The sequence below is a fragment of the Cervus canadensis genome, chromosome 32 (assembly GCF_019320065.1).
Source record: "Cervus canadensis isolate Bull #8, Minnesota chromosome 32, ASM1932006v1, whole genome shotgun sequence".
Taxonomy (NCBI): Eukaryota; Metazoa; Chordata; class Mammalia; order Artiodactyla; family Cervidae; genus Cervus; species Cervus canadensis.
The window spans coordinates 22,116,799-22,141,464 of NC_057417.1; the positions used below are offsets into that span (position 1 = coordinate 22,116,799).

At 43.2% G+C, this 24,666-nt stretch overlaps 1 protein-coding gene across 1 annotated transcript in view; it reads left to right on the forward strand.

Annotated features, from left to right (window-relative positions):
* The window catches only part of LOC122433093 (S-adenosyl-L-methionine-dependent tRNA 4-demethylwyosine synthase TYW1), a 140,801-nt gene that overhangs the window by 1,496 nt on the left and 114,639 nt on the right, over window positions 1–24,666 (forward strand). Inside the window, exons 3-8 of the mRNA XM_043455628.1 lie at window positions 394–531; window positions 4,384–4,485; window positions 6,381–6,575; window positions 7,555–7,842; window positions 8,910–9,044; window positions 21,081–21,198. Coding sequence (XP_043311563.1) covers window positions 394–531; window positions 4,384–4,485; window positions 6,381–6,575; window positions 7,555–7,842; window positions 8,910–9,044; window positions 21,081–21,198 — 976 coding nt within the window. The remainder of the gene's footprint in view (window positions 1–393; window positions 532–4,383; window positions 4,486–6,380; window positions 6,576–7,554; window positions 7,843–8,909; window positions 9,045–21,080; window positions 21,199–24,666) is intronic.

The following is a 24,666-nucleotide window of genomic DNA, read 5'->3' on the forward strand; positions in this document are numbered from 1 at the left end:
CAGTGGACATTGCATTCTTAAGATACAGGGGGATTTTGTAATGAAAAATTAAATTTTGCAAATACCAAAAATCTGCTCAGCACCTTTAAGGGATAGTAGTCTCTTTTCTTTCCACTAATTAGAATCAGAAAATAAATTTGTACTATTACGCCACTAAAACACATTATAGGTGAAAGTATGTGTAATATTTTATCCTGGAGGGAATGGGAATCATTATAGTCTTAAGAAATGTGGTCCCTGGTTTTAAAGAACCTAATTATATCAAGGAATCAGTATTTGAGGAGTACAATCAAAAGATTAAGAGAATAAAATGGGTCAGTATCTGAGCTAATGTTCATCCTTAATGAAGTTGGGAGAAGATTGAAACTTGATGGATTTTGTGTTTATTTCAAGAACAAGAACTCACAGGATAAAACCATTCCAAAAGCATCTCAGGATTTGATGACGAATGGCTATATCTCTCGTCCAAAGAAGGAAGTCTTTGTGTCTGGAGTGAAGATATTTTATGGTTCTCAGACTGGCACAGCAAAGGTAAGAACTTTATATGACACTTTTCCTTGGGTCTCCTGATCTTTTAAGATAATCTTTGAAAAGTGTTCTTTAGTGTCTGGTAGCCACTGTCTTGCAGGGTCTTTGTTCCAAAACTTACTTCTGCTCAGCAGAATGGAGACTTGGAGTTCCAAGTCTATTATCGGCTGTAGAAGTAGAGACTAGTGAGAACTGGCAGCGGCAGTGTCCAGTATGGGCCCTGATGTTCACAACTTCACACATCTATTTAGTTAAAATCTGTTTTGATTTCTAACAGTCTTAAAAGTATTAATGACGTACATTGAATACTGTAAATACAAAATGCAGATGTAGAGCTGAAAGATGCTTTAGTTGTATCTGAATGCTGCCTGCTTTTTTTTGTTAAGAAAGTCACAGCTATTTATTGCTTTCTAGGAAAAGAATCTAAGGCTAACATGAAAATAAATTGAAAATTTCAAGTTGCTATTTTGGTAGAGTATTATAGAGTTTTACTGCCCTCTTGTGTATGTTTTGTAGAATACTACTTTTTAAAAGGTTCTCAGTACTTTGTGCTGTAGATCCTAATTGAAGGTCACTATTAATTCAGTTCAACTGTAAACAACAGAGCAGGAAACAGGAAGAAATGTAAGAAAGGCCTCTGGGCTGCCAAAACAGAGTCCCTTTTTTGTGTCTCGTAAAAGAGCTCATTCCTAGCCTCTTTTATGCATGCTTTTACATTTTTTAAAAAAAAGATCCAGGTAATACTTGCAGATAGTAACAAATACATGCGTACAGAGGGTTCATAATGAAAGTACACTTCGGAGAATCTGTTTTAACTATTTTATGTTTTTAGTTCCTCTGAGGGTTGCTTCTTGAACCTGCTGGGCCACGTTTCTAGATTTATTCCAATTAGATAAAAGTTATTGACTCCTTTTATCAATCAGTTCCTCAGATCTCAGCGCCCTAATGTTGTTGCCCACATAGTTGATATGAGTTCAATGGCCCTCCTTAAAGGTGTGCCATCTGAATTTCTCTGTTTGGCTTTGATTTTGGTTGATTCATATTTGGCTGAGTATAGAAGACTCGGTTAAAAGTTTTTCCTTCCAACTTTGATAGTATCACTTCCTTGTCTTTAGCAGGCAGTGTTGCTGAAGAGGAGGCTGGTTGCCTCATTCCTTCATAGATGATTTTTTTTTTTGTTGTTGTTGTTCCTGGAAGCTTTTAGAATCGTTTGTTTGTCCTTGATGTTTGGAGCTTGTGTGAGAGGGGGTCTAGGGTGGGTCTTTTTCAGACATAGTGTTGAATAGTTGTGCTGTTTTGTTTTGGAAATTTTGTGTGCGTTAATTCTGCTAATATTTCTTGGGTCAAGAAATATTTTTTTTCCTTTCTGTTTTCTCTGTTCTTTATTTCTGGGACTCTGTTGGATGTTGGACCTTTTGGATGGCCTGTGTTGCAAGGGAGTCACAGTGGTAAAGAACCTGCCTCCCAATGCAGGAGATGTAAGAGTCGTGGGTTCGATCCCTGGGTTGGGAAGATCCCCTGGAGGAGAGCATGGCAACCCACTCTAGTATTCTTGTCTGGAGAATCCCTTGGACAGAGGAGCCTGGCGGGCTACAGTCCATCGGGTTACAGAGAGTTGGACATGACTAAAGCGTCTTAGCATGCATGCATGCTGCATTTCAAATCCTTTCTCTCATACTTTTTCTTGAATTTCAACTCCAAACCTTTAAAAATTTTATTTATTTATTTATTTGGCTGAGCTGGGTCTTAGATGAGGTATGTGGGATCTTCATTTGGGTATGTGGGGTCTAGTTCTCTGACTAGAGATTAAATCCAGGTTCCCTGCGTTGGGAGTGTGGAGTCTTAGCCACTGGACCACCAGAGAAGTCCCCCAAACCTTTTTTTTTTTTTAATGTCTTAGTTTGGTTATAGTGTTTTTATTGTAAAAATTACATCCTGTGCAATTTTTATAGCATCTGTTTCATAATTTAAAAATACATCCAGTGAGTTCCTTGGTGGGTTCCGTGATTTAGCCACTTCCTCAGAGTTTCTGCTGCTGCTATTTCTCTTTCTTGCTGCTTGTTCTCATCATGGTCTTGGTGATCCGTGGTTTTCTGTTCATATTAGGGGTGAAACGATGGGGTAACTGGTGTGGATTTTCTCAACTCCAAATAGATTTGTTTTCTCCAGTTGCAAGTTCTCACTGGATGCTCTGTGCGAGGTGGGTCAGGGTATGCTGTGTGACCTGTTGCCTGTTGGCCTCACATCCCCCTCTAACTACCACCCTGATTTTGTGTGTGTGTGTGTAGTATTCCTTGAAAGTGTTGTCTATGCTTGCTGTCTCTGGTCTTTGTTCTCCTGTTTTTCTTGACCCACTCCAGGTAGGCTTGCGTGCCCCAGCCTGTTCCCAGTGACTTGCATGTGGCTAATTCATCCTCAGTCTTCATCTTCCTTGACGTGTTAGCTGCATGACAATACCTTCCTTGTTGATATACCTTCTTCATTGAACTTTGGGACACTTGTCTCTAGGTTCTCCTCCTCCTATGCCGAGGCTCACCTTCCTCACTATCATTGGCCGATTTCTACCCATCTTCTCACCCTCCAAAGATAGGAGCTTCTTAGGGTACAGTTCTTCAGACCGTGTCTTTATCTGCACTCACTTCCCTCTCAAGGGATCATGTTATCTAGAGCTTTCAGTTCTGTTTATCAGAGTTTTTCTGTAAAGGGCTAGATATTTTATTTGGCATGTAATTTTTTAGATTTTTAGGTTTTACAAACTGTGTGGTCTTCGCTGAAGCTGTTCGGCTCTGCTGATGCCCTGTGGAAGAGGCCATAGATAATTTGTAAATAAATGAGCATGACTGTATTGCAGTAGTGTTCATCACTCAGTTGTGTCCAACTCTTTGAGATCCCATGGACTGCAACCCGCCAGGCTCCTCTGTCCACGGGATTCTCCAGGGAAGAATACTGGAGTGGGCAGCCATTCCCTTCTCCAGGGGATCTTCCCGACTCAGAGATTGAACCTGGGTCTCCCACACTGCAGGCAGATTCTTTACCATGTGAGCAACAGGTATTCCAGTAACCTTCTTGTAAAGACAGAGGGCTGGGTTTTGCCTGCAGGCCTGAGTCTGCTGATCCCTGTAGAGCAGGCTTAGCTTTAGTCCCTGCAGGTGGTGAGCCAAGTATTAGACTACCAAGTCAAAAAGAGGAGGAGGTTTTTCCTGGGGTGCCAGTGTCTGGCTAGAAGTTGTAGTCTTCTCCAAACATTGGTTCATTTTGTTTGGAGAAGAACTTGCCGGAGTCTGCCTGTAGGTAAAAGGTGAACTCACACAATAGCTCTGGGTTCACTGGTCCTATGTATAGGTTCTCTGCTGACTGGTTCCTTTGTGGCCCATGGCTCCCTCCCATTTTTGTCATAGTGACTGACAGATCCCAGAGCCCCTCTGGTTTTCTGTTTCCCCTGAGGTTTCCTCCTGCCTGTCAGTCTACTTCTGTTTGGTTTCTCCCTTCCAGAATTGTGTTCACAGTTCTCACATTTCTCATTCTATCCCCTCTTTAGTATTTCTTCTCCGTCTATATGTTTATTGTAGAAGGGCAAAGCAGCCTGAATGTCAGAAAGCCAATTGAGATCGAATCCCATCCGTGTACGTGTAGAGCGAGAACAGCACAGTTGAATGATTGATCTCTGTAAAGATGCTCGAGAAAACAGTAGAAGTGAGAATAGTATTTGTGTTTATGATGATAACTGTCAGTCACCGGGAAAGTTTTTCCTGATAAATGTCTCCTTCCCCGGCCAACAGGAGTAAAGGAAGACTGTATTTTTCACTTATTTAGTTTATTGGAGACTGTATTTGATTTTTTTTCCCCTCCTATTAGGGATTTGCGACAATTCTGGCTGAAGCACTTAGCTCCCTTGATCTGCCTGTAGCAATGATTAATCTGAAGGACTATGACCCAGATGACCATCTTGTAGAAGAGGTTGGTAATTGTCTTATTTTTCCTTTGGTCACAGCTTTCAATTTTAATTGACCGCCTGTGTTCTGGGATAAATAGACTCTTCAGATAAAATTTAATTTTCACGCTAAGGGATTTCCACTACTTGACTTTACAGGATCAGTGAGAGGTGCCGAGTGTGTGGTGAGGGTGCTGACTCTGAGGTGGTTGGGGCTGGTCCCTCTGGGGTGTTAGACTGAGAGCCTGTGCTTTGAATCTCATAATCAAGGAGGTTTGTCACTCACGGCCGGGTGCTGGGTGTGTGAACCACATGTCAGCCTACTGAAAGGTCAGGGGCCACTTGGATAACAGAAGTAGTGTGGGTTTTGGAGTTAGAGAAATCTCATACTGCCTTTGTGACCTCCATGCATTACATCATATCTGTGAGAGCTTAATTTCTTCACCTGAGGAATGCCCCGCCCCCTCCTCCAGCCACGCCCAGGTAGGGAGGTTGGCCCGACAGCAGAGGCTGTCCAGGTGTGGTCCTTGAACTGGCAGTATCAGCCTCTCCTGGGGACTCATCAGGATTGCAGAATCTCAGGTCCTGGCCCACCCCCCCCGAAGCAGAGTCTGGACGTGGTGGGGCTGTGTTTGAACAAGTGCCCCAGGTGATTCTGGAGCAGCTCAAGCTGGAGAAGCCCTTGGAACAGGTGTCCACAAATCTTTTCTATAAAGGGCCACATGGTAAATACGTTGAGCTTTGTGGGCCAGGCAGCCACGGAGTTCTGCCTTTGAGACAAAGCAGCCAGAGACAGTATGCAAACGGGTGCGTGTGACAGTGTTCCAGTAAAATTTTGTTTACAAAAGCAGGCAGCAAGCAGGATTGGGCCTGTGGGCTGTAGTTTGCCAGTCCTTTCTTAGTGCAGAAACTTTTGGCTGTACATGTCCATTTCCTTTTCCCCCAAGAGCACATTGGAATGCAAATGAGTGCGCTTGAATCTGCTTGAAATTATTTGTTAAAAAATTATTAGCAGGACTTTCTTGGTGGCCCACTAGTTAAGACTCCACCTTGCAATGCAGGGGATGTGAGTTCAATCCCTGGTGGGGAACTAGGATCCCACGTACTGGGAACTGAGCCCATGTGCTCTGAAGCCCAAGCACCACTAATAGAGGGTCCGTGAGCCACAGCTCAAGATCCTATGTGCTGCAACTAAGACCCAATGTGGCCAAATACATAAATTTAAAACATTGTTAACAAGCTTGGGTACTTAATTATCGTAAAGGGTTACTTGGGGGTGACAGAGGATAAGGTGGTAGGGTGGCATCACTGACTCAATGGACATGAGTTTGAGCAAACTCCGGGAGATAGTGAAGGACAGGGAAGCCTGGTGTGCTGCAGTCCACAGGGTCTCAGAGTCAGACACGACTTAGCAACTAAACAATAGCAACAACTTATAACTTAGTTCCTGACTTGGATCTGTGAAGATATACTCAAGCAGATGAAATTCTATGGTTCATAGGACTGTTGACTGTGGTTTTTGTTTCCCAAGGAGATGTTGATGTCAAGTGTTAAGTCACTTTACACTTAACGTTTTATTGTTTTAATTTTTCAGGGAATTTTTTAGAGCTCTTTCTATATTTCTTCCTGACTGATTTGGCTTTAGTTTCTAATATGACAAATGGGAGCTGATAGGAATTAATAGTCTGGGAAATGGGATGGAGTATATGATGAAGGGCACAAGGAGGTGTATTGGCAGGAACAGAGGGCTGGGTTTTCTCCCCTGTCTGTGTTTTCTTCCTCCTCTGAAAATAAGTAACATTTCTAAAAGCACCCTTAGAGGCTACTGCAATGTGAATGTCAGTATTTCAGAAAGGATTTTCTTGATTGAGATAGCTTATGTCTTGGCCACTCTTCTGAAATAACGACTTTTCTTGGTTAGGTTACCAGTAAAAATGTTTGTGCCTTCCTGGTTGCCACCTACACTGACGGTCAGCCGCCTGAGAGCGCCGAGTGGTTCTGCAAGTGGCTGGAGGAAGCAGCCAATGACTTTCGATTTGGCAAAACGTACCTGAAGGGGATGAGATACGCGGTGTTTGGCCTGGGAAATTCTGTGTACGTGAGCCACTTCAACAAGGTAGGTACATTTTCATCCAGACATCTTTTCAAGATGTGTGTTCTCCACCTGCCCCCGCCTCCATATTTTCAAAGGAATTAGGCCAAAGGTAAAATTCAGATACGTTAAATATTTTGTTTACTGCCTTGCCACTCAGGAAGCCTGTTGAGGTTTTGAACGCTTCACTGTGCTTCTTGATAACTCCCGTGCCTCAGCTGAAGTGCTTCATACTGTAATAAAACACATTTCTGGCTACGAAGTCATGAGTTTTGCCAGATAGGTTCCGTTCGTACCTTGCTGTTTCATGGTCTTTGGCCCCAGAGGTGTTATTACATTTTGGAAGAAACTGATCTCGCTACCGAGTGGTTTCATTCTGACCATTACTTAGAGGAGTCGTTTTCAAGTTCTTCTTTAGGTACTAGCTCCTAGTTTAAGAAAAGAGTTTGTCCACCCCTTTATTTAAAAAAAAAAACAAACTTTTGCAGAATCTTATCTGAATATATCAACTGCACCCCTGGATGGATGGGGCTGGAGGGCACCTGGCCCCTTTTTTTTCCGCCTGTTCAACATTTTTTTAAATTGGAATATAATTGCTTTACAGTGTTGTTTTAGTGTCTGCCATGCCACAGTGTGAATCAGCTGTGTGTGTGTATATCCCCCCTCTTGCGCCTCACTCCCACCCTTCATCCTCGCGCTCCCGGTCATCACAGAGCTCCGAGCTGAGTTCCTTCTGCTACACAGCAGCTTCCCGCTGACTGTCTGTTTTACACATGGTAATGTGTATATGCCAGTGCTACTGTCCCAGTTCACCCCCTCTCCTTCCCCCACTGTGTCCGTATGTTTTCTACATCTGTACCCTGAAGCCCTTTTGACGGAGCGATTCCTTCTTCCCAGCAGCCACCGGGGACCGTCCCCCAGCGGAAGCCCCAGCTGTCGCAGCGCAGACTGGCATCTTCTGGTCGGAGGGCTGTTCTCGCTCACCCGTCCCTTTCTCCCGCAGGTGGGGAAGAACGTGGACAAGTGGCTCTGGATGCTCGGTGCTCGTCGCGTGATGACCCGAGGGGAGGGCGACGGCAACGTGGTGAAAAGCAAACACGGCAGCATTGAGGCCGACTTCACCGCTTGGAAGGCCAAGTTCATCTCCCAGCTGCTGGCGCTCCGCAAAGGAGAGGGCAAGCGCTGCAGGGGCAGCTGCAAGAAGGGCAAGTGCGAGTCCAGCCGGCGCGGCGCAGCGGCGGCGGAGCCAGGGCCCCACGCGCGGGGGGAGTTGCATCACAGAGACGCCGAGGTATGGAGCCCACGGGTCCATGTCTCCCTGCTTTCCTCTTGCGTTTGGAGATGCTGAACTTTTCCTCTGTCCTGAGAAATGCTTTTCTTGGCTTTCGGTTGGAAGGAAGAGCTGAAACTCACATGGGGCGTGTTCTAGAGGGAGCGGGGTCTTGGGTTAGGCCATGTTGGGCTGGGTGCTGTCCTTAACGTGTTCTCTAGTTGGTGCCTTGCTGGAGTCCAGTAGGTTTCTACCCACGTGTGCAAGTGAGGAAACAGTCCTGGAGAAGTTAAATGTGCCCAGAGCTGAGCTCATTATCTTTTTACCCTTTAACCACATACTCCTCCCGTTGTCTCTTATTTAATGACTCCGATCATTCAAACTTGAAGGCTGTGAGTCATCCCAGATTCCTCTCTTTGATCCCTCACGTTCTAAACATGTCTGTTTCTTCTTCCTTCGGACATCCCAGTTCCTTTGAGGCGTGTGTTGTCAGGCTGTATCACTGCTGTTGCCTTTGGGCCATCTGGTCGCTTGTGTCTTTCGGGAACAACTTTGCATTCTCACTTCCTGTCTTTCTCTCCACCCTTGTTCCTGTTGTTCCATGTATGCAGTTGCCTCTTTAAAATCCCTCCTTGGATGTCTAAGGTAGCTCCTCTTTGACAAATTCAAAATGGAACTCTTCCTCTCTACTCTTCTGGTCTGTCTCTCTGCAAGTTTTTTTCATCTTAGGAAACACCACCACCATCTCTGTTACTTAGGAAAAGGAATCAAAGAGTCATTCTTGATTCCTCCCTTTTCCTCATTTAATTCCTCACTGAAGTCTGGTTGCTTCTTTGTTTAAATCAAGGGTCAGGAAACATTTTTGGTAACGGGCCAGCTGGTAAATATTTCCGACTTTGTGGGCTTTGCTGTTCCTGTTGCAGCATCAGTTCTGCCATATTCTTAAAGTAACCCTTGATGATGTGTAAGTGATGGGCTTCTTTAGATTTGACTTGGAACTGGCTGGCCTCTAGCCTAAAATATCTCAAGTCCATCCAGTGAACTCACAATTTGGGAAGGATGGTTAGACACTTTGCTCCTTTTTACAGTTGATGTTCCAGGAGGAAGAGCCCTTTGAGAGCAGCAGTGAGGAAGAGTCTGATGCTGAGGACCGTCAGAGCCGAAATTCTGTCGTTGATGTTGAAGACCTCGGCAAAATTATGGATCATGTGAAGAAAGAAAAGGTACCGTAATTTTGGGAAATGGTGAGCTGGGATCCTACAGTTGGTTGACAGCTAGCATCATCTCTTGGTGCATAGTCCATCTGAGCTCATAATTGGACAGTTTTGTTTCTTTTCTTCCTATTTTGTGAGTTTTATACTTTTTTTTGCTGTTGTAACATGAGCTTTGTGAAAACCTTTTTTTTAAAAAATTGGAGTACTGTTGCTTCACCCTGCTGTGTCAGTTTCTACCGTATAGCAAGGTGAATTGGCCACACATGTACATATATCTCCTCCCTTTTGGATTTCCTCCCCACGTAGGTCACCGCAGAGCACCAAGTAGAGTTCTGTGTGTTGTCCAGCAGGTTCTCATTAGTCATCTATTTTATACATGTGCCGTTGTGCTAAGTCACTTCAGTCGGGTCTGACTCTGTGCAGCCCCGTGGACTGTAGCCCGCCAGGCTTCTCTGTCCATGGGATTCTCCAAGCAGGAATACTGGAGTGGGTTGCTATGCCCTCCTTCGGGGGATCTTCCCGACCTAGGGATCGAACCCACGTCTCTTAGTCTCCTGCATGGGCAGACGGGTTCTTTACCACTGGCGCGACATGGGAAGCCCCCCTGTTTTATACATAGCAGTGTATATACGTCAGTCCCAGACTTTGTGCTCTCTCCTCTTTGGAGGTTAGACTTGCCTCTTTTCCCAGGGGATGTGTTCAGCGTGCCTTTGGGGACATTGTCCTTGGCTGTCTCCCAGCCTGGACCCTTGCACTAAGCACCAAGTACCCTGGGAGATGTGCCTCTGATGGTCCGCGCTCTTTCCTCTGAGCCTCTGGTTTCCTCTCTTGAGGTCTTGCATCTGTTCTCCTCTGTGGTTGCCCAGTGGGTCAGGATCTGAGATCTGGCCCATCCCCTCTCCCCCGCCCAAGGGGGTGCTCCTGAGTTCCTTCTTCTGGGCGCACAGACCAGTTGCTCCCCAGCAGCAGTGCTCACTCACTAAGCCACCAGTCAGGCTCTCTGGATTTCCTGGGCAGGAGTGATTTGCCAGTCTGAGTGCAGGGGACGCATCGTAGCTTCTCTGAGGAACCCTCCGGGAGCCTCTTTCCTGGGGCTTGAGGTGAGAAGCATCCTCCGACACCCCCAACCATCTCTCCATTTGAGGCAGATGGAGCTCAAAATGCCTTACTGACGTTCTCTGAAGAATTCCTCAAGAATCTGCTCTCCTTATCTCCATACTCTCTACCTTTTCATATCCTTGACGTGAGGGAAGCACTCTTAAGGTTGTTAAACTGAGGACTTCCCTGGTGGTCCAGTGGTTAAGACCCCACGCTTCTATTGCAAAGGGGCGCAGGTGCAGTCCCTGGTGGAGGAACTTAGATCCTGCATGCTACGCAGTGTGGCCCCCCCAAAAAGTTGTTAAACTGGTTCTCAGATATTTCCTTTAAACATTTATAACTTGATCTGACCCTCTTTTTGGCGTTTCCTTTAATTTAATACTCTGTTTACATATGTTCAAAAAAATTCACAGAATACAACCGTCTGTCCTTTTTCTTTCTAAACCCACAGGTAACGCAGTTTACACTTTGGCACTATTCTTCTAGGTATTTATTTTACTGCCTTTACAAACACACCTGCATTTTGGTATAACTTCATGTTTCAGGCTATGCAGATGGAATCATTTTGTACTCCAAGTCTACAGACTGCTTTTTTCTGTTTAATGTGACAGCTTTCTTTCCAAAGCCTTGTGAGTGAAATCTGCCTAATTAATTTTAATGCCTCTGTAGCAGTCCACAGTTATGTCCGATTGTTAGTTGACCCTTGTTGATTAACATTTAGTTGCTTTCTAATTTCTATGATGAACACTTTTTTTTAAACATGTTTTTAATCCCTGAATGGTGCTTCCCCCTCCCCGCCACCCCGATTCTTTACCATCTGCACCCCCAGGGAAGCCCTTTTTTTTGGCCATGCCATGCAGCTCATGGGAGTTCCTCAACCAGGGATTGAACCTGGTCCACCGCAGTGTCTGCGCTGAATTCTAACCACTAGGCCACCAGGGAACTCCCTCTAATGAACCCTCTTGCTCTTATATTTTTTGTGGCTAATATAAATTTATCTTGAGTAAATTTACTCAATCTGTAAAATTAAATTTGTAAAAATTTATGGATCAAAGAGAATTTTATCATTTTGGTGATATTTCCAAATGGCCCTGTGAGAAGTTGAAAATGTTTTAATTTCTTCTCATAGTGTAAGAGAGACATGAGAATGCTTGTTTCTCTGAACCCTTGCCAACCCCCAGATATTCTCAGTCTTTTAAATCTTGGCACCTGAAAGGTGAAAAACCATAACCTTAAAAAAGTAGTAGTTTGTGTTTCTTTAATTTTGAGTTAAATCCAGTGTGTTTTTTTTTCTCCCGTGAAGCGTCTCTTTCTGTCTCCCTGGTGTTAGACAGCTTACAAAGTCTGAGGGCATAGTTCTCGAGACTGCTTTCACTTCTGACACCACTGCAACTTTGGTGGTGGGGGGCGGTTTTTAGGACCTGCCCTAAATTAGATTTGATCATTTGTTAGAAAGACTCACAGGACTCACTGAAAGCGCTCATCCTCACCATTGCAGTTCATGGCTGCAGAATAGTCATGGGCAGAATAGTCAGCTGAAGGAGGAGACACACAGTATTCTGGGAAGCATTCCGATGAGGGCTACTCTTGGTTGTGGTGCGTGTGCTTCTCATTGTGGGGGCTTCTCTTTTTGCAGAGCACAGGCTCTAGGCTGTGTGGGTTCAGTAGTCGTGGCTCAAGAGCTGTTGATGCTGGCTCAGTAGTTGTGGTTAATGGGCTTAGTTATACCATGGGATCTCCTATGAGCAGGGATTGAACACATGTCCCCTGCATTGGCAGGCAGATTCTTAACCACTGGACTACTGGGGAAGACCCTTTTTTTCTTTCTGATGTGGACCCTTTAAAAAATCTTTATTGAATTTGTTACTGTATTGCTTCCGTTTTATGTTTTGGGTTTTCGGTTGCAAGGGATGTGAGATCTTTGCTCCCCAGCCAGGGATCAGACTGCATCCCCTGCGTTGGAAGGGGAAGTCTTAACCACTGGGCAGCCAAGCAGGTCCCAAGGCAAAATTCTTTACTAAACAGTATCCTCTGCCCATGCTTATATTGTCTTATTTGGCTTCTTTGGTAAAGTTCATAACCCCAAAATACTGTGTGTAAGACTCAAATTATTTTCCAGATTTAGAATTGCGATTGTTTCTGTTGCAGCATTTGTTCCTTTCTTCCTGATACTTCTGTGTGTTGGCATTGCTGCTGTCAGTTTTAGTAGCTTCTGTATTTTAGAAGCCCTGCATGTGTGCATGCTAAGTCACTTCAGTTGTGTCCAACTCTGTGTGACCCTATGGATTGTAGCCCTCCAGACTCTTCTGTCCATGGGATTCTCCAAGCAAGAATACTGGAATGGGTTGCCTTGCTATCCTCCAGGGGAATCTTCCTGACCCAGGTATGGAACCTGCATCGCAGGTGGATTCTTCACCGCTGAGCCACCCGGAAAGCCTTTAGAAGCCCTGCAGAGAAGTTATTAAGAATGACAAGTGTGTGAGATGTAGGTTCAGGTTCTGGGCCAGCTGGTTTGTAACTTGGTGCCTTAAGGGCAATGCTTAATCTTCTCTGGCCTTAATCCCCTTGTCTGAGAAGCGTGGACCTTCACCTCTGCCCTCCTCACAGCACTGAGTGAGGTGAGAACCTGTGTGTGCAAATGCATTATAATCTCCGAGAGCCTGACAGATTGAAATGAGAAGTAAATATGCTTAGACATTTTACATTTGCTTAGGCATTCTGCTGGAGTTGGTCATTTAGTCTGTTTTAGCTTTTCTGCTGTTGTAAATAGCACTGGTCTGAGACCTTTTTTACTTAGAATGAAGTATTGATATTTTCTTGGTTTACATTTTCCCTGAGTTGAGTTACTGGGTCAAAGCAAATGTATAATCTTATGACTTAATAAAAATCTGAGTAATTTTCACAGTGAAATTGTCTTAAGATAGGATAAATTTCAGTGTGTGAGATGCCTGATTTAGGTCGATTTCTGGATCTACCAAGTTAAGAGCAGATATTTATAGCTTTAGGGCTTCCCAGGTGGTTCTAGTGGTAAAGAATGTGCCTGCCAATGCAAGAGATGCAGGTTCGATTCCTGGGTCAGGAAGATCCCCTGGAGTAGGAAGTGGCAACCCCCACTCCAGTATTCTTGCCAGGAGAATCCCATGGACAGAGGAACCTGGTGGGCTACAGTCCATGGGGCTGCAAAGAGTTATATATGACTGGCAACTGAGCACATTTACAGCTTTCTTTGTAGTGGATGAAGATTTGTGGGATAATTTTTTTCCAACTTCATTGAGATATGATTGACAAATAAAATTTTATATACTTAGGTTGTATAATGTGATTCTTTTTAGGTGTATAATGTGATGATTTAATATATGTATACATTGTGAAATGCTTTCCATGGTCAAGTTAAAACCTTCACCATTTCTTATAGTTAACACTGTATGTGTGTGTGTGTGTGTGTGTGTCTGGTGTGTGTGGAGAACACACGAGATGTACTTTAGCAGATTTCACATGGACTGTAAGGTTTTGGAATAGTTTGTGGGTGTATTTTTTCTTTGCCTTTTCATCTTATGTCCATTAGAGGGCACTGGAGAAAAAGCACTAAGGAAAAATTTGGACATCCATGTAAATTATTTTTTGAAATGAAATGGTTCTGGACTTTATGAACTTCAAGCAGCTGGCTTAAGATATTTCAGGTTTCTCATAGAAATCTCATAAAATCATCAGATTTAGGGGGAAAAATACATACATATATATATATATTTCCAGCTTAAGTGCAGCATGAAAATAAGCCACCAGTTTTTGATTTTCATTATTATGTGGTCGCAGCAGAGTTCCCATTTGTGTCCCATGTGTTCACTTTCTGTTGGGCACAGTATATTAAATTCAGTGATGGATTTCTTATCGCTTGGCTCTTCTTTTTTATATTTTTGGGGGATTTTCTTTGGGGGTTCATCCATACATATTCCCAGGCTGCTTTCTGCCTGATCATCATTCTGCTTCACACTAAATTGCCTTAGTTGTTACTGTAGAGGAAACAGGATGCTCTAGTCCTTAGGAGCATCAGCTGTAGAATTGGACCACAACACTCCTACCGGAAGACCTCTTTTTGAATAATTTTCACTAGTTTTCACGGAGTCACACAATCTCAGCTTGTCTGTCTGGGCACATTATTTCACTCTCTCTGTTTCAGTGGGAGGTAATAACATTAACTGCTGTATAAAGTTGTTATAAAGATGCAGTAATTTAATCCATCGAAAGCCTTTATTTTACTGTCTGCCACATAGTATGTCCTTGATAACTAATAGCTGACTAGAATACCACGATGGTTTTCTGTCTCCCTCGCTCTGCAGCAGGATGTAAAGCCAAAGAGAATTTGAGTGGTGGGAGTGAAAACCAAGAACAAGAGAGCCAGAATTTGAAGCATTGCACATGTGGAGGGAGTGGGTGTTGGGGGAACCTGGCAAGTCTGGGGAGTCCTGTAAGCGTTTGGTATGTTGAGAGTGGAATTGGGTGGGAATGTATAGGGAGCTGAAATAGACAGGGAGGGTGGGGGCAGGGTCCTGGAGGCGCTTTCATGCTCCGCCATAGGGGTGTGGGCTCTGTGCTCATGGCAGTGAAAAGCAGTGTGGTTTGATTGAATAGGATGGGTGGGTTGGAGGTGTGGGGAGAGAGCTCCAGGGTAGGTTCAGCGGGTTAGGAGAAATCGTACGCATTGGATGATCTCATTCAGTCTTCACTCTGACCCTGATATCTATACTCTTGTCACCTCCACTTTACCATTTTACAGGGTAAGACACAAGCTTAGAGAAGTAAATCAGTTTGTCTATAGTTAGATGGCTGCCTAGTTAGTGGTGGGGCCAAGCCCAGTCTCTGTCTCTTTGTTTCACTCCCCTTTGCCGTCTCTCCGGAGGAGAAGCAATGACAAACCTAGGCAGTCTATTAAAAAGCAGAGACATCACTTTGTTGACCAAGTTCTGTATAGTCAAAGCTATGGTTTTTCCAGTAGTCATGTACGGATATGAGTTGGACCATATAGAAGGCTGAGCACCAAAGAATGGATGCTTTCGAATTGTGGTACTGGAGAAGACTCTTGAGAGTCCCTTGGGACTGCAAGGAGATCAAACTAGTCAATCCTGAAGGAAATCAACCCTGAATATTCATTGAAAGGATTGTTGCTGAAGCGCCAATACTTTGGCCCCCTGATGTGAAGAGCCAGCTTCTTGGAAAAGACCCTGATTCTGGGAAAGATTGAAGGCAAAAGGATAAGGGGGTGGTAGAGGATGAGATGGTTGGATGGCATCACTGACTCAATGGACTTGGATTTGGGCAAACTCCAGGAGATGGTGAAGGACAGAGGAGCCTGGCGTGCTGCAGTCCGTGGGGTCGGGAAGAGATACGACTTAGCGACTGAACAACAAAACAGAGAATTAGTAGTTTCCAGGAGGGAGGCTGATGAGTTTGACTGAAGAACAAGGAGTCAGGAAGAGCCGGACAGTGCTTAGGTTGTTTCTTTTCTGTTTCTCTCATGTTGTGCTTGTAAATCTAAAGCAGATTGCTCCTTGTTTTTTTCCTGCAGTAAATAAATGTTGCTCAAGTGCTCCCCATGGTGTGTTCTGGTTAAGCAGACAAACAGTGGTATCAGTATCATTAGTTTGGAAATCAATGGCGGATGCTTGGTAATTACTCACCAGAGAAAGATTTCAATTTACAAAAAGAGCTCATTGTGCCCAGTTTTGATTAGAAGGTCTCTTAGTACTGCAGTGTAATCACGAGAAGCCAGTTCTCCTTTCATAATTAGTTTGAAGGCTTTATGTGTTAAATTCACCCTCAAATGTAAGGTGACATCTCTGCAACCCCAAGACCCTGTCTTTAAAACAGCCTGATTCAGCTGTGTGGGCTGAATACAGCCAGGAGGACTTACTGGTGAGTTCTGGGGTTATTATCCTAAGTCAGGTTATCCAAAATAGAATTATGAGGCCAGAGGAAAGCCATTTTAAAGCTCTTGACACACCTGGTCAAAGTGCTTTTTGAAATGTTCCAAAAGCATCCTTAAAACCTAGTGTACACAAAAAGCTTTGAGTCTTGTTGGAAATCAGTCATTTAAAAACTCACCTATGACAGGTGAGTGGTGTATGGGTGATTCCTTTATTAGAGGATTAGGAACACTTAGAAGTGGGGTGGAATTGCAGAAGGTGGAGTTGTAGTTACACTCAAGGAAGGGTTTTTACTATTGAAAGTTGCCTGGTTTAGAATCCAGATCTGCTCTTGTAGAGCTGGAAATAGCTATCTGGTAGCTTTGAGGCATTTATTCATTTATTCAGCCAGCATTTCCTGAATATCAATGTTGGCTGTGCCGGCCTGGCCCCAGGCTGATTGCAGGGGAAAATGACCTTTGGATAACTGGGGATTCTATATCCAGTGTTTTCTGCATGAATTGGTATTGAAGGGAGTCACTGGATCATAAACAAAGATCAATAAAAATAACCAAACAGGGACTTCCCCGATGGTCCATTGGTTAAGACTGTCTTCCTTCGAAGCACATGTTGATTCGATCCCTGGTTGGTGAACTAAGACCCCACGAGTTTGTGGAGCAACTAAGTCCCTATGCAGCCAAATGAGTAAGTAAATGAAAATGAAAAAACCCAAACAGACAGACTTAAACAATTTAATCAATCAGAAAGATGACCTGCTTGCTGCAATACTTCTGTTTGGCATTTGACCAACTAGATGGAACTTTTATCTTAAAATCTTAAATTCCTGTTTGTCCTGTTTTTATCCTAGGCAGTATTGGGGTGGTGTTGTGGTTTCTGGGATGAAGAGATGTGAAGATGAATTAGGTAATATTGTATAGTATCTTTTTTTTTTTAAATAAAGCAAATTTGTACTACTTTTTGGCTCCCCTTAATTATGTCAGATTCATATATTGCTGCCTGTTTAGAAAGAACTTTTCACTTATTTATAGTCATTTTCCCAAGTGCCTAGGAGGTGAACTTATAATCGGCTTTTCATTTTGCATATCAGGAAATAGCAGCTTGGAGAGGGCATGCGTTGTTTTTTTTTTAATTAACTTGAAAAAAAAGTTATTTATTTTTGGTTGCACTGGGTCTTTGTTGGCTCTGCTTGGCTTTCTCTAGTTGCGGTGGGTGGGCTTCTCATTGCAGTGGCTCCTCTTGTTGCAGAGCACAGGCTCTAGGGCTCTGGAGCTTCAGTAGTTGCAGCATGTGGCACACAGGCTTAGTTGCCCCATGGCATGTGGGATCTTAGTTCCTGGACCAGGGATCAAACCCACATCCTCCACATTGGCAGGTGGATTCTTAACCACCTGACTACCAGGGAAGTCCCGGGCTATGCCTTTTCTTTCAAGACAAGCGTGACGGGTTTGACCGTTGGGAAGGTGTGAAAGGTTAGAGACAAGGAGACTGGAGTTCGGCCGTTGTAGTTGTTCCTTAGAGGAAACCATGGCCGTGGTCAGAAGCTGTGACATGTTGGATGGGGAGGACTCATAGGTTGGGAATTAAAAGTTTAGAATTTGGTCACTTGTTGTTCAGTGGGGTTGCAGGAGAGGGAGGAATCCAGATTGACCAGTTCTGGGATCTTCATTTATTTCTGCTCAGCCTATGAAAGGGCTATAAAAAAATAAATAAAAATATACAGGCCCTGTGTCAGTTCTTATAGTCTGGGCAAACAGGGAAAAATGTCTGCACCTAGGAGATTAGAATTAGAATTTGAAAGGGGCTCTGCACTTCCTTGGAGAGTGTTATGAACCATTGTGTATCTTTTCAGAAAGGAAATTACTGTTGCATAGGGAAGATAGAATTAACCTGCCGTAGAGGGAAGGAATGAAGAATGTTTGTCCTGGATGCTCAAGACCTTTAATCACAGCTGCTCATCTCTTTCCATATGAACTATGTGTTCAGATGATTGAATCTGGAGTAGCTGTGCTCATGATTTATAATAGATAATTTCTCCAGTGATGGGATGTGGATGGTGTCCCATGGCCATTCTTTAAAGAGTGTGTTCATTATATAGGGGTTAGAAGTTTACATTTAAAACCAGAAGGGTGGACTTCCGTGGTGGTACAGTGGATAGGAATCTGCCTGCAGGGGACATGAGTTCAATCCCTGGTCCAGGAAGATTCTGCATACGGCAGAGCAACTAACCCCGTGTGCACAACTACTGAAGCCCGCATGGTCCAAGGTCCATACTCTGCCACAAGAGAAGCTACCCCAGTGAGAAATCCAGGCAACCCCCGCACATCACAATGAAGAATAGCCCCCACTCACTGCAACTAGAGAAAGCTTATGTGGAGCAATAAAGACCCAGTACAACCAAAAAAAATAGTTCATAAAACCATAAGGGGTTGTCTGTGGAGCTTTGAGCATGGTGGTCAGAGGCCAGTGTCATGCTGGGTCCAGCTTTGGATTTGTGTGGCCTTGAGGGTAAGAAGATAAGCTGGTGATGTTTTACAATGACAGGCTTTGGAGGCCAGCTATTGCCACCTACTGTCAATTCTGGCATGGAGGAGGGAATTACAGTAACTCTCTGTGGAATGACTTCAGAGACATTTAAATACTCTCAAGGTCAAGGTTAGTTCACTTTGCTCCACCATGAGACTTCCTTCTCAAGCTCACATCTTTGCTTTGGGGTCTGAAATAGACTTTAAAAAAAGCCAGAGAATTCTTTTATTTTTAAATATTTTAGCAAAATCATAGCTGTACGTTTTTTAAAGCAAATGCCCAGCATTAAAACTGATTACTTTCCTAATAGATAAGAACAAATGATTGATGTTTGTTTATAAATTTTTTTAGTTCCATCTGGAAAAGTGTCTTGGAGAGCTCTATTAGCAGCAGCAAAACTTTTCATTAACTTTGCTGTTTGATTATATTTAATGATCTGGAATGCTAACTTTTAGGACATGTATAAACTCACTGTGGGATTTGGGTGTCTCATTTAGTATATTTGACTACTCTAACGTGCTTTTTCACTGACTTCCTATTTTGGAAACGTCCCTGGAACAATAGAAGGTAGAGAGGTTAATTCTGAATTTCATTGGTGTACTTGCTGTTTCTTTAAAAAAAGAGTTTTATTTATTTTTGGCTGCGCTGGGTCTTCATTGCTGTGTGAGGGCTTTCTCTAGTTGTGGTGACCGGGGCGGGGCTACTCTCTGGTTGCAGTGTGTGGACATTTCATTGTTGTGGTTTCTCTTGTTGCAGAGCCCAGGCTCTTGGGCATGTGGGCTTCAGTGGTTGCAGCACATAGGCTCAGTAGTTGTGGGGCACCGGCTTAGATGCCCCATGGCATGTGGGATCTTCCTGGAGCAGGGATCAAACCTGTGTCCTGGAATTGGCAAACAGATTCTTAATCACTGGACCACCAGGTCCACCAGGGAAGTCCCTCTATTTCTTTTTTAACGTTTAATCTTGTTTTACATTTTATGAACAGAGAACTTTGAGCATTCACTAGAATAGACAGAACGAGACAGCGAATCCCTATTCCCTTCCTGCCCAGCTTCAAACATGGACCATCTTTCTCCTTTCTGTACTAGTTTGACATAGACCTGAGACAGTTTGTCATCTGTGAGCTGTTTTAACTTTTAGGTAGCAAGGGGCATTGCTGTGAGTGTCCTCACTGATTCACTGGGGGCTGGACATGGAAAATGGACAGGCCCTGAGGGTGGTTTAGGGCTTGGTGGTAGGGTTTCTGCCCAGGTGAGTTATTTCGGATTTCTGTAGCTCTTAGTGAGGTTTGATGAGTGTCTCCTTTAAAGTGTGACACAAGTCTTTGTGTGTTGTCTCAAAATTATTGATGAGCACTTAAACCGTCTTCCAGAAAGACACTGTATACACATATATACATGTATACATATGTAATGAGATTTAAAAAGAGGAGAAGAAATCAAGAACTTCCCTGGTGATCCAGTGGTTAAGCATCTGCCGTGCAATGCAGGGAATGCAGGTTGGATCCCTAGTTGCGGAACAAAGATCCCATGTGCTGCAGAACAGCTTAAGCCTGTGTGCTGCAGGTACTGGGCCCGGGGGCCACAACGAGGAAGTCCATGCAGCACAAAGAAGGATGCCACGTGATGCAATGAAGATCTGTGTGCCACAACTAAGACCCAACAGCCAAATAAATAAACATTAAAACTAAGGAAAAAAAAGGAGTCTCTCATGTAGCTACTACCTTGCCTCTTTAAAAAAAACAAGAAGAGAGGAAGAAATCAATGGAAATAGTGAATGGGGGTCATTGTAATATGATGTCACAGACGGAGACTATAGGACAAGCACGATGCAAGGTCCGAGGCAGTGATCAGAGCTGGGCTGTGAATTTTCTAGTGGTCAGAGGCAAAAGGAAAGCCAGGTTTATATTATCCTTCAGATTTCTATCACCGAAGACAAATTTCCACCATGGGATCTTCTAAAAGAAGCCTTTGGGGCTACAGGTGGAGGTGGTGGACTAACTTGACTTGTGAGCAGATGGCCGTCTGGGCAGCTCAGAGTGATTTTTGAACTTGTTTTGGGGGTTTGCAGATAATTTAGTGAAGTCCTATGATGTATCAGGCATCATGCCAGGTCATTTCATTTCATTTAATCTTCAACACAATCCTGCTCCATGGATATTTTCTTCCTTTTCAGGTGAGAAAATTGAAATTCAGAGAAATAACTTGTGAAAGTTGGGCAGCTGTCTGTACTCAGATTGTGAACACTGTTTGACATCTAGATAAGTGGATTATCAATTTATGTTTTGCAAATATGTGTGTTTGACTATGTAGTCACCTTTTATAGGGGAAAGAAAAGGTGCTGGTGCTTCTTTAGCTTACCGTGGGACTGGAAATGTGATCACTTGGGAGAAAACAGGTTTGTGAGGAGCGCTTTTATCTGTGCCGCGTGTGGACAACTGTCGTGCTCTTATTTCCCCTGCTCATGACCAGTGCTGGGTTTCATTCATTTCTTTTTAATACAGAGAGAAAAGGAGCAGCAGGAAGGGGAAACGGGTGTGACCAGGAGCACGGTGAAGAGTGAAGCCAGTGAAAGAAGAGCTATGATCACTCCTGCTCTCCGAGAAGCCCTCACTAAACAAGGTGAAAGTCCTCAGGAACTGTTACAGTACTACACTCTTAAGCATCCTGAGTGCATGCATACTAAGTCTCTTCAGTTGTGTCTGACTCTCTGTGACCCTGTGAACTATGGCCTGCCAGGCTCCTCTGTCCATGGGATTCTTCAGGCAAGAATACGGGAGTGGGTTGCCATTTCCTCCTTCAGGGGATCTTCCCACCCCAGAGATTGAACCCACAGCTCCTGCGTTGCAGGCGGATCCTTTACCACTGAGCCACTGGGGAAGCCTTTAAGTGTTCTCATTTATCACTTAAAAAAGGAAACATAAAATAGGGGTTGCCAAGAGGAAAAAAGAAAAGTCCCGCTACAGTTGGCTCAGCTGTGTGTGGCCGTGGCAACTGTAGCTGTTTGGGAGCCACAGTCTTGTTTCTGTGGGTCACTTTTGTGTGGGCTGCTTGGACCAGCAAGCTTCCTCTTTGCATGGTTTGTTGTGTTGGTACTTGACCGTCAGTGAGGCTCAGGTATGCAGATGGAAGATGCAGTCACTGGCTTCTTTACATATCATTGTCTATTAAGAAATTATTAAATGCAAAAAAAGACCATATGATGTTAGGCTGGGTTAATTAGAAATGTTTTATGTAGAAGTATGTGTGGATTTCTGTGGTCCTACCTTATAAAGAAGGCTGCAGTTGAATGAATGAATAATCCTGGTTTGCTTGTAGAAGGAAGAATAATAAATTGGGGGTGAGTAGACCGACTTCCTTACCTCCCTCCCTCTTTCTATAATTATTGAGATCCTTTTATGTGACCGATTTGGTTGTACAAAGGAACTTAAGATACTTTAAATTATCTCCTTTACGGAACTCTGGACCTATTAGAGGAGATAGACGAGAATATACAGATTTTGTACATAGAAATATATATGCTTTTGCTTTTTTTAATTTTTAAGTTTTTTTTTTTTTTAATGTGGACCATTTTAAAAGTCTTTATTGAATTTGTTACAATATTGTTTCTGTTTTATGTTTTGGTTTTGTTGGCCACAAGGCATGTGGGATCTTAGCTTCCTGGCCAGGGATCCAGCCCACACCCCTGCATGAGAAGGTGAAGTCTTAAGCCCTGGACCACCAGGGAAGTCCCTGTGTCTTTTAATTAGAGTAAATGAAAGTGATTTTATAATAGGTTTCAATCTGTCATCTTGCTGTTTGTTTTCTACTTGTCTCGTGGATTCTTTGATTTCCTTTCTCTTGTTTAACTATCTTCTTTTAGATTTTTTTTTTTAATGATCCTGCTTTGTTGGCTTATTAACTGTAGCTTTGTTTTGTTCCTTAGTGGTCTCTTGAGGTTTTATACTATCTGGTATCACAGTATATCATCACATGGTGTTACACAACTTTATGTAAAGTAGAAGAACCTTCAATACTTCTGTTTCTTCCCCACAAACCTCTATGCAGTTGTTTTCATATATTTTACTTTTACATATCTTTTCAGCCCTGTAGTACATTGTTATTCTTTTGATTCAAACAGCCATTTATCTATTACACATTTAAGTAATTAGGAAAAAAATCTTATATATTGACTCATGTAGTTTCCACTCTTGGTACTTTGCATTCCTCTGTGTAGATCCATATTCTGTCTGACGGCCTTTTCTTTCTGCCTGGAGGACCCCTTTTAGCATTTCTTGTAGTGTGGGCTTGCTGGTGATGAATTATTTCACCTTTTGTATATCAGAAAAATACTTTCTTTTGCCTTCATTTTTGAAGGATTTTTTTTTTGTGTTATTTAATTTTTGAAGGATACTTATTGATGTGTGTAGAATTATGAAGTTTCACAGTTGTGTCCAATTCTTTGTGACTCCATGCACTGTAGCCTGCTGGGCTTCTGAGTGTCCACGGATTTCCCAGGCAAGAACACTGGAGTGGGTTGCCATGGCCTCCTCCAGGGGATCTTCCCAACCCTCAAAATTGTGGGTTGGCGGTTTTCTTCTTTTTTTGCACTTGACGGGTGTTGTTCCACTGTCCAGTGGCTCACATTGCTTCTCATGAGGCCTCTGTAGTCATCTTTTGCTTGTTCCTTTCAAATGTAATGTTTTTTACCCCCTGGCTAATTTTAAGATTTTCTTCTAACTATTGATTTTGAGTGATTTTAATTATGTCTCAATGTAGCTTTCTTCATGTTTCTTTATTTGAGATTTGTTGAGGTTCTTACTTCTGTGGATATATAGTTTTAATTGAATTTGGACAAATTATGACCATTGTTTTAAGTACTTTTCCGCTACCCTGTCTCTTTCTTCTTCCCTGGGGACTCCAATAAATAGGCCTCTTGAATTTGACCCACAGCTCACAAATGTGTTTTTCATATTTTAAAATTATTTTGTCTGTCCTGCTTTACATTATTGGATAGTTTCTATTGCTGTCTTCAAGTTTAACTCAGTAATCTTTTCTTCTCTAATGTTGAATCTTTCATTACTTCTATCCGGTGTATGTTCCAACTTAGAGGTAGTTTTCATCTCTAGAAGGTCAGTTTAGGTCTTTTTCTATCTTCCATGTCTCCACTTAACTTTTGAAGCCTATGGAGTACAATTTTAAACTGATTCAATGTCCTTATCTGCTTACATCTGTGTCATTTCTGGGTCAGTTTTTGTTACTGGAGTGTTTTCCTCATTACTGGTCATGTTTTCCTAGTTTTTTTGCATGCTTGGTAATCTTTGGATGTTATTGTTGTTTGCTTGCTAAGTCGTTTTTAACTCTGTGACCCCATGGACTACAATATGCCAGGCCTCTCTGTCCCTCACTATCTCCTGGAATTCACCCAAGTTCATGTCCATTGAATCAGTGATGCCATCCAACCATCACATCCACTGCTGCCCTCTTCTTCTTTTGCCTTCAGTCTTTCCCAGCATCAGGGTCTTTTCTAATGAGTCTGGTATCTGATTGGATATCAGATCTAATTTTACCTTTTGGAGTGCTGGATATTTTTGTATTCCTGAAAACATTTTTGAGATTTATTCTGGGACAAAGATAAATTATTTTGAAACAGCTTGAGCCCTTTAATCTTGCTTTTATGATTTGTTGGATGAGACCAGAGCTAATTTTTCCCCCCACCACTGAGGCAGAACCCGTCTATGTACTCTGTCCAGTGCCTTGGGAATCTTGAGGTTATCTGTCCGCCTGGTAGGAGCAGGCACAGTTCCCAGCTGGCTGTGAGTACCAGGCATGCTTTTACTCTTTTCAGATGGTTCTTTCCCATTGTTGGGTAGTTTTTCTCTTGCATATGCACTAAGCAGTATAGGAATCCCCTGCAGAGTTCAGTCTCTGTGTAGCCCTTGTCTCTGCTGAACTCAATCCTGCAAACTTTAGCCACAGGGGTTCCCAAGACTCTACTTCTGTGTTCTCAGCTCAGGGAGAATGCTGAGCTCTCCTTAGGTTCTCCCTCCTGCGGAAACTTCCAAGACAATAAGCTTGGGTAATGCTAAGTCTCAACCTTGTTTGTTTCCC